Raw genomic sequence first — 10,097 nt, forward strand, 5'->3', positions numbered from 1 at the left:
CGTTGATTCACTCCCCCCCCCGGCCGTTGATTCACTCCCCCCAAGAGGGGAATAGTGCGCATGCTCCGCAGTGTCTGAAAGTGCGGCCCAAAACGTTTGGTCTTCAGTGACATTCCGTCGGAGGGTCACGCGGGCGGGGAGCGGAAGTGGGTTTTGGTTCTCCCAGCGTCCCAAGAGGGGAATAGTGCGCATGCTCCGCAGTGTCTGAAAGTGCGGCCCAAAACGTTTGGTCTTCAGTGACATTCCGTCGGAGGGTCACGCGGGCGGGGAGCGGAAGTGGGTTTTGGTTCTCCCAGCGTCCCTCAGGTCAAGAGCGCACACTGCGCAAGCGCCAGTCTGGGAGCGCCGGAAGTGAAAGCGAGCGGCGACGCAGGGGTAGTAGGGCGTGCATTATGCTTCCTGGGTTATCTTCGTGTCTCTGGAAGTTGTAGAATATTCGGGAAGAACGTAAAGGTAATGGAGGTAGTTTGTTGAGTTTATGCTCAACCCTAAGTCCTCCGAGCTTAGTGCAACACATGCTGCAAAGAACCTTAAACTGATCCTGAGCCAAGGGTTGGAGAACATTGGAATTTTACTCCCTAAAAGTAAGCAACTGAAACCGAACCTCGTATTTATGTGAATATGGTAACAGGCACCAAAAAAAATTACATTGTGAGCGGGCCAAGGAGACTGCAACATGAATTTAGGGTCGGTATCGGAAAGCTCTTCAAACTCTTTGATGCACACATGCTCGGAGAAAGTGAGGACTGCAGATCGGAATCGAGAGTGTGGCGCCGGAAAAGCACAGCAGGTCAGACAGTATCCGAGCAGCAGGAGAATCGACGTTCCGGGCATAAGCCCTTCATCAGGGCGAAACTGGATGCATGTGAACCTGCTTTGACTTGGCCTGATTGTACCCTCAGATGGTACAAAAACTGTTGGTGAAATCAGCAGGTCTGACACCATCTTTGAGAAGTTAATGTTTTGAGTCTGTTTCTGTTAAAGAGTCACTGTGCTTGAAACATTTAACTCTTTTTTTTTCTCATAGGTGCTGCCAGACATGCTGAGTTTTGCCAGCAATTTCTGTTTTTGTTTTGGATCTCCAGTACCTGCATTTTTTTTGTTTAATCCTCAGGTGGAACACTTCATAATTTATTCTATTCATGTTTCCTAAAAGGGTGCTCCCCTAATTTTAAAACCGTGCCCGAAATGTCAACTCTTCTGCTTCTTGCATGTTGTCTGACCTGCTGTGCTTTTCCAGCACCACACTTTTTACAGCATATGCTGTAAATCTGAAACTGTTGTGTTGAATGCTGCAATGTCTGTTAAGTACTCCGCTTCAACAAATTACTTTGAATATTATGCTTGTTATGAGCTGTTGCAGCTAATGTGTATGCACAGGATTTCAAATATTAATTAATTTTGTTATGGTATGCTTTGGCCATGCTATCTGAATGTGGTGTTTAGCTGCAAATGTACTCTGCCTTCAGACCTGACCCTATATGGCAACCAAAATTTTAAAGAAGAAACACAGTGCTGGACAAATTCAGATCTGGCAGCATCTGTAGAGAGAGAGAAGTTTGAGAAACTGACTTAGTATTTTGAGTGCAATAACTATTTGGAAAGTTATTCACTGAAGAGATTTCAAACATTAAATCTTTTTTATCTCTCCGCTGATGCTGTCAGAACGGAGTTTCTTCAGCACTTTCCAGTTTTGTTTCAGATCTCTAGGACCCAGTGTATTTTACTTTTTTAAAAAGTGCTTTGTGTGAATGACTGTTATTGCCTGTCCATTATAAGATAGTTGGTCGTCACCTTTGCTTGCTAGGCCACTTTATAGTCAAGTTCACTTTCGTATGGAACCTGTCACTAAAAGACATGGAAATCAAACTGGTTTATCATTATCACTTATACTGCAATTTTATTAATTTCCAACTGCTTAATCAGTTCATTCAAATTCTTCAATTTCCACAATGGGATTTGAACTTCTTTCCTTTAGAATATTCTTTATATGCATGGGACTACTGTGGCTACTCGTCCAGTAACGCAACCACTGCATCATCACACCCCCATACATTCTCATTCTCAGACATAGAACTAAATAGAAATGAGTCATTTTGAGTTATCAGGTTTGGAGTTTGATTTAATATTTTGAATTTGCATAAAGAGCACATTGTACTCCAAAAACTGGATGCATGTGAGCCTGCTTTGACTTGGCCTGATTATATCCTCAAATGCTACAAAAACTACTGGTGAAACCAGCAGGTCTGACACCATCTTTGGGAAGTTAATGTTTTGAATCTGTTTCTGTTGAAGAGTCACTGTGCTCAAAACATTTAACTCTGCTTTTTTTCTCATAGATGCTGCCAGCCACACCGAGTTTCGCCAGCAATTTCTGTTTGGATCTCCAGCACCTGCAATTTTTTGTTTTATCCTAAGGTGGAACACTTCCTAATTTGTTCTATTCATCTCTTCTAAAAGGGCACTCCCCTAATTTTAAAATGTCGACCGAAAATGTCGACTCTTCTGCTTCTCGCATGTTGTCTGACTGGCTGTGCTTTTCCAGCACCACACTTTTCGACTCCCCTAGTCCTGGACTGATCCTGTAGAGTAACTTTTTTTTGCATATCTACCTGGTCAAGACTATTCAGGTTCTTATAAAGTTCAGTCAAATACCCTTCGCTTGTAAACTCTGATTTTAAAAAAAAACCTGTCTAACGTTTCCTAAGGTAACCTGCTCGCTCCAGTTGTCAATGTAATAAACCTTCTCTGAACAGTCTCTAATGCATTTACATCCATCCTTCAATAAGGATACCAAAACTGCACACAGTATTTGAGATGTAGCCTCACCAATGCCCTCTGTAACTGAAGCCTCTCATTCTTATTCTCCAGAGCGGTGCAGTTTTGGTGCCTTTGTATCTCGAGAAACTGTAGCCGTTGATTTTTAAGCTACTAGCTAGCTTCCTCTCTTGCTCATTCTTTTTGTCTCGATAATCTTTTAGTTCTCTGTCATACGGTCTGTTCTGCTATAATGTAGTTTGTGTTCTTGTGCGACTGCATGTTATAGAAAATCATGCAATAGAAATAAATGGAGCCTATGTGGAAAACAGGGTTGGGGCGAGCCACCAAAACTATCAGTAAAAATTGAAATGACAATGGTAGTTAGCCTAACACAAATGGTAGCACAGTCTAAGTAAATGTTAAAATCATATATTCTAATGAAGTAATACAATAAATTTAATCATTAAGGGGATTTCAGAGTTTGCTGAGTTACAGTGCAGGTCATGCCTGTCTGTACTCCACATCCATGGTTATGCAAACGTCTGAGTGACAGTCTGTAGAGAATAACAGAATCCATGAAACTCCTTTGCATGGGTCAGGGTTAAAGATAAAGGTTTCATTCTTGCCACTTGGAAACCAATTCCTGTATCTCTCAAAACTGCCATTTAAAAGTAATGAGAGAGAAAAAAAATCCAAATAAAGGCTTTAGTAATTGTGAGGGTCCATGGTGGTGGAGGCGGTTATGGAGGTCGGGAGGATTGTAGGGACTTGAAGAGGTTTCACAGTTTGAGAGTGTTGTAGGGACTAGAGGAGGTTAACAAGATAAGGAAGATTTAACCAGAAGAGGATGGTGCAGAAATCAGGAGGTTTACAATAGTGGGAAGAGGTTTCGGGAAGCTGGAGACGAGGGGGTTCTGAAGGAAGTGACACCAATAGGGAAGGTTGTTGGGAGTGGAGGAGAGTACAGAGAGAGCAGTGGTCTGATCTGGAGCGTTTGTGGAGACTGGAGGTAATTTTGCGATGAGGTAACATACGGATCCACAAGAGTTTCCAGAAGTAAACACCGAGAGTGGACTAAAGGTAATCGGAAGGAAACGAAATTGGAGTTCATGTTTTTAAAAAAACTCATTCCCCGATTCACCAATTGCATTACAGCCAAATCATGTTGACGAAACGCATGTTATAGAAGAACGACCTGTACTCTGTGTTTTGACTGGCCGTTCCTGTTACAATTATATCTTTATCCTTAAGTTTGATGCTTTCCTTAACTTCATCAATTAACTATAGTTAGTGAGTCCTCCCTTTGGGATTTTTCTTCTTAGCAGGGATGTACTTATTGCGAGTATTCCAAAATATCGCTTTAAATGACCGGCCCTGCTTTACTATTGATCTCTCTCTTAGATTAATACACCAGTTCACTTCAGTTAGCTCAGTTTTAATGTACATGGAGCAGCCCTTACTTAAGTTTAAAGTACTAGTCTTCCACCCATTCTCCATTTCAAACTGAATGTAAAGTTTAGACCTATTTTGATCAAAGCCACCTTGAGGTGCCTTCACTCTACAGTAATTCATTGATCCTGTCATATTGGAACAAAAATCCAAAGTAATGGTCTGGAATTTGTTTGGAACAATAGTAAAACTACCTACATTGGGATTATACCTGAAGTAAAGTCCTGTAATGAATAGATTTCACCTGTTTTTACAGAAGTGGGGTAATACACTTATTGTAATTGGGCAGGTGTATTAGGGGATAAGCATGTAAAAGAGGGAATAAGATGTAGGAGCAGAAGTAGACCATTCAGCCCATTGTATCTGCTCTGCCATTCAATTTAATCATGGCTGATCTCATCGTCCAAAACTCCATGTTACTATCCTTTCTCTTGATTTTCTTACTGATCAAAGATCTGTTTATCTCTACCTTGAATATACTTAATGACCCAGCCTCAGCAGCCTTCAGTGGTAAAGAATTTCACAGATTCACTGCTTTCAGAGGAGAAATTCCTTATCTCGATCTAAAATGTGCAGGTATTTTGTGTCCGTATTCACGGTGGAGTACATGAATAACATGCCAGTAATTGATGAGACCAAGATAGATGAGGACCTAGAAACTGACATTATCATGAAAGAGGTAACATTGGGCATGCTAATAGAACTAAAGGTCGACAAGTCTGCTGGCCCTGATGGAATGCATTGCAGGATACTAAAAGTGACAGCAGGAGAAATAGCAAATGCACTTGTAGTAATTTTCCAAAATTAGCTGGACTCTGGCAGTTCCAGCAGATCAGAAAACAGCAAATGTGGTGCTACTGTTTTTAATGTTTGAATTTATTAGGGAAGAAGAAATAGCAAGACATCTAAATAGAAATCGTCCCATAGGACAAACACTGCATGGGTTCATGAAAGGCAGGTCATCCTTAACTAATTTTACTGGATTTCTAGGTAAAGCGCAGCAGGTCAGGCAGCATCAAAGGAGCAGGAGAATCAACGTTTCGGGCATAAGCCCTTCTTCAGGAATGAGGAGGGTGTGCCAAGCAGGCTAAGATAAAAGGTAGGGAGGAGGGGCGTTGGGAATGCGATGGGTGGAAGGAGCTTAAGGTGAGGCTGATAGGCCGGAGAGGGGTTGGGGGCGGAGAGGTCGAGAAGAAGATTGCAGGTCAAGAAGGCGGTGCTGAGTCCGAGGGTTGAGACTGAGATAAGGTGGGAGGAAGGGAAATGAAGCTGGAGAAATCTGCATTGATCCCTTGTGGCTGGAGGGTTCCTAGGCAGAAGATGAGGTGCTCTTCCTCCAGGCGTCGTGTTGCCATGGTCTGGCGATGGAGGAGGCCAAGGACCTGGATGTCTTTGGCGGAGTGGGAGGGGGAGTTAGTGTTGGACCCAATATACCAACCACTACAGCGGACAGCTGAAACTGACAACCGGAAGCGGCAGGGACAGACCACTATAAACACCGGAGAAACATCAAAGAAGCGCTTCACAGGAGTCTCCCAAGCACTGATGATGTCGCCTAGCCAGGGGACGAAACGTTTGCAACAAAAACTTCCAGCTCGGCGAACAGAACCACAACAAAATGAAATCATCCATTTTGCAAGGAATAATAGTAAAATGGAGTATTATTTGAATGGTAAAAAATTCCACCATGTTTCTATGCAGAGGGACCTGGGTGTGCTTAAATCACAGAAGGTTGGTTTACAGATAATTAAGAAGGCAACAGAAATTTGTCCTTAATTGCTAAAGGGATTGATTTTAAAAGCAAGGGAGGATATGTTGCAACCATATGGGGCACTGGTGAGGTCACACCTGGAGTGCTGCATGCAGTTTTGGTCTCCTTACCTGAGAGAGGACGTACTGGCACTGGAGGGGATGCAGAGGAGGTTCATTACGTTGATTCTGGAGTTGAGTGGATTGGCTTATGAGGAGAGACTGACTGGAATTATATGCATTGGAAATTCGAAGAATGGGGAGATCTTATTGAAACATATAAAATTATTAAAATAGACCAGACAGAAGCAGCGAGGATATTTCCACTGGCAGAGCAGATTTAGGACTAATTGAGAAGGAACCTGCTCACCTAGAGGGTTGGGAATCTGGAGTTCCCTGCCCAGTGAAGTGATTTGAGGCTTCCTCATTGAATATTTTTAAAGCTAAAAAAACTTTTTGAGCAGTAAACGAATTAACGATCATGGTGAGAGGGCAGGTAAGTGGAGCTGGGTCCACAAAAAGATCAGCCATGATGACATTGAATGGCGGAGTGGGCTCAAAGGGCCAAATGGCCTACTCCTCCTGGTTCTTATATCCTTAAGCCCTTATTTTGAGGTTATGCCTTGTGGCCCTAGACTTTCTCACAAGAAGAATCAATATTTTTACATCGACCCTGTCACGTTCCCTAAGAATCTTGTATATTTCAATATGATTAAGAATATAAGTATTTACAAGTGGATGAATAGTGTAGGTCTGAATAAATTCTATTCCAGGCTGCAAACAGAAGTAAGGGAAAACATAACAGACTCTTATCTTCATTTTGCAAATCCTACGTTAGAAACATAGTTTTGTAAAATAAGATTTTAATCTACTTCCTTTAAAAAAGGAAGAGTAATTAAAAGCCTGTTGGCCTAATTTTGTTGGTCACTTTATGGGAAATAGTTTTGAAGGACAATAAAGTTACAAAGGGCGGCACAGTGGCTCAATCATTAGCACTGTTGCCTCACAGCACCAGGGTCCCAGGTTCGATTCCAACCTCTGACGACTGTCTGTGGAGTTTGCACATTCTCCCGGGCCTGCATGGGTTTCCTCCGGGTGCTCCGGTTTCCTCCCACAATCCAAAGATGTGCAGGTTAGATGAATTGGCCATGCTAAATTACCCATAGTGTTCAGGATAAATAGGCTAGCTACATTAGTTGGGGGAAGTGTAGGGGAATGGGTGGGTTATTCTTTAGAGTGTCAGTGTGGACTTGTGGCCAAATGGTCTGTTTATACACTAGAGATTCTAATTCTAATGATTAAACAAAAATGGTCAATGTGGATTTGTTAAGGAAAAGTGTTTAACTTGCATGGACCTTTAGAGAAACTGACAAAAAAAAGTTTGAGGGTAAAACAGTTGATGTCCATAAACTATAATAAAATGTTTGACAAGATTCAATATGGCAGACTAGTCAGAAAAGTAAGAGTCCAAGGGCAGATGGCAAGCTGCATCCAAAATTGGATCAGTGGCAGTAAGTAAAAGGTGATCGTCAGGTGTGGGTAAAGCGGGGGAATATTGAAGTTTGTAGATCATTTAAAAAATGGGTGTGTTGTTGATAATGAGGATGAAAGCGCGAGACAGCAAAGAGAGACTGCTGATAGAAAGGTGACAAGTGAAATTCAGCCTGGAGAAATGTTTAAATGTGAAGACCCACAAGGGAATATATAATGAATGATAGGGCGCTGAGGAATAGAGAGATCCTGAAGTTGGTGTCAATATCCCTATAGGTGTCAAGACAGGTAAATAACATCGTTCAGTAGGTACATTGGATATTCCTTTTATTAGATATTGAGCATAGGATTTGAGATATCATGTTGCAGCTGTCCACGATGTTGGTAAGGTCACTCTTGGAATACTGTGGATAATTCTGGTTGTCCTGTTACAGGAAAGATGTTGTTAAATTGGAGAGATGCAGAAAAAAAAATTACATGGATGCTGCTGTAATTGGAGAGTTTGAATTATAAGGACAGGCTGGCACTTTTTACCCTGGAACTTTGAAGCCTGAAGAGTGACCGTACAGCTTTATAAGATCATGAGGGGCATAGCTAAGGTTTTTTGTTCCAGAGTAGGGGAATCCAAAACTAGAGGGCATAAGTTTAAGGTGAGGGGGGTACAGATTTAATAGGTACCTGAAGGGCAACGTTTTCATACAGAAGGTGGTGCGTGTTTGGATCGAATGACCAGAGAAAGTGGTAGAGACAGGTACAATTACCAATTTTAAAAGACATTTGGATGGGTATGTGAGTAGGAAAGGTTTAGTGTGATGTAGGCCATATGCAGGCTTAGTTCGGTTGAGGAAACCTGGTCAGTATGATGCTGAGGTGAAATTGAAGAGCAGGGATGTTATTTCTCAAACTATGTAAAACTAGTTGAGCTACAATTGGAGTACAATATGCAGTTCTAGTCATTTAATGTACTTGTGATTAAAAATACAAAGATAAAATTTAGGGTTGTGTCAAGTGTCGAGAATGTTAACAGCACAAAAGAATTAGCCTAGCTTATTCGCATTTGAGGAGGGAGATATATTAAATTAAGGGAATTATAACGTGAATAACCAGGAAGTTAGTTTAAAGTAATTAACAGAAGAATTGGAGGGCAATTGAATTTTTCACCCGTGCAGGCTCTGGAAATCACCACCTGGTAAAGACAGAAACCCTCATTGTGTTTGGGGGAAGAGGAAAAAAAAAGTAGTTTGCATTTGGAGTACCATAAGCTGTAAGGCTATGGATCGTGAAGTGTCAAAGAGATTAAAGTGAATAGCTCTTTTTTTGGCTTCCTCCGATATGATGGGGAGCTTTGTGAGTTGCAGATCTTAATGTGTCCAGGAGCCGTCACTGATGATTTCATCTTTAACCCTCCTCAAATGCTGATGCCAATTCTAAGACGACTGTTACTATCAAAGCTGGTACCTTCCTTGTCAGAACAGCAGACTTATTTTGCATCTGACTGCATTTGCAGTGATGAATGCTTTAATAATATCATTTGTAATTAACCCTTGACTCAATATCTAATGCTAAGTAAATCAAATTGAGTGTGCATTATACTTGGGTAGCATTTTGGGGGGAAAATAACTTGTGTACTAATAATAACAGAACAAGTAGTGATATAAATGAGTTTTGCACAAATAATGAATTACTATGCCACACATTGATCAATATATAAGCAAACCAAAACTTTCTTGTCAAACTGACTAATTAGATTATTTGGCTTTTCAATTCATTTATTTTGTATGACTTTAGTAACGTATTTGTAATTCCTGGAGTAAAATTAATATCGAACAAAATGTCGCAATCATCTTAACATGTCTTTTTCATTGTAGGTGTGAACAGGATGGCCTTTCTTGTGAAGAATCTGCTCCAGGTGATCAACAAGCCTCTGTGGCAGTTGAGCAAGTGTTCAATCCTCTGTAGGCCATCGGTCTGTTTGGTGACACATAAGCCTTTGAGTATGGTTGTCACAATGAAGCCCAAAATTGGGCCAGATCCCTTCAAGACAGCGAGATTTGCTGCCATGCCGTTTCTTCAACCATGCCAACTGCAAACTGTACAGGGTCTTGCAGGAATGAAAACTAAGACTTCTTTAAAGAAGCGATGCAAGGATTGTTTCTTTGTGCGTAGACGGGGGCGATTATATGTGTACTGCAAGTCTCATCCCAGGCACAAACAGAGGCAGGGCTAACCTGAAAAGTTGAACTTTAATTTCCATGTTGTGATTTATTAAAACTAATGTGTATAATTTAGTACTTGCCATTAATGATATCAATAAATAAAAATTATTCTTTGGAATCAGAATTATTAGATGTACAGATTTTGATTTTATGGAGAATTTTCACATTTTTGAATGTTAAATTCTGAACTATTAATGCTATATTATTAATGTCTTTGCAAAAGGGACAGAGTTTCAAATGCTGCAAATCAAAAAAAGTAGTCACTGCCTGAGAATTAAAAAAATCAAATGTAGAGTATAAGGAGGCCAGTTGATAGTATAATTGCCTCAGCCAGAAAACCATAGTTTCAAGCAGCCCCTCCATGAATTGAGCAAATAAGGAAACCTAATGTTTTCAGTGGTGTTGTCTGTGGAAGGACCATTAAACTGAGGT

The 10,097-nt window shown here is 41.0% G+C and overlaps 1 protein-coding gene across 3 annotated transcripts; it reads left to right on the plus strand.

The window, feature by feature from the left end:
* Window positions 1-240: 240 nt before the first annotated feature.
* mrpl36 (mitochondrial ribosomal protein L36) lies at window positions 241-9,789 on the plus strand. 3 transcript variants are annotated; one of them, XR_006311650.1, is made up of 2 exons: window positions 241-584; window positions 2,340-2,758. XR_006311650.1 is itself a non-coding variant. In XM_043689655.1 (2 exons), the coding sequence occupies exons 1-2, from the start codon at window positions 479-481 to the stop codon at window positions 9,674-9,676; spliced, it is 465 nt and encodes a 154-aa protein (XP_043545590.1). In that variant the 5' UTR covers window positions 331-478; the 3' UTR covers window positions 9,677-9,789. The 3 variants fall into 3 exon arrangements, 2 of the variants coding, with proteins under 2 accessions (XP_043545590.1, XP_043545589.1); XM_043689655.1 differs by lacking the exon at window positions 2,340-2,758 and adding an exon at window positions 9,318-9,789 and having other exon boundaries at window positions 331-584; XM_043689654.1 differs by lacking the exons at window positions 241-584; window positions 2,340-2,758 and adding exons at window positions 591-865; window positions 9,318-9,789.
* The last annotated feature ends 308 nt before the right edge of the window (window positions 9,790-10,097 follow it).

Source organism: Chiloscyllium plagiosum, chromosome 5, assembly GCF_004010195.1.
Source record: "Chiloscyllium plagiosum isolate BGI_BamShark_2017 chromosome 5, ASM401019v2, whole genome shotgun sequence".
In the NCBI taxonomy this organism is placed as follows: Eukaryota; Metazoa; Chordata; class Chondrichthyes; order Orectolobiformes; family Hemiscylliidae; genus Chiloscyllium; species Chiloscyllium plagiosum.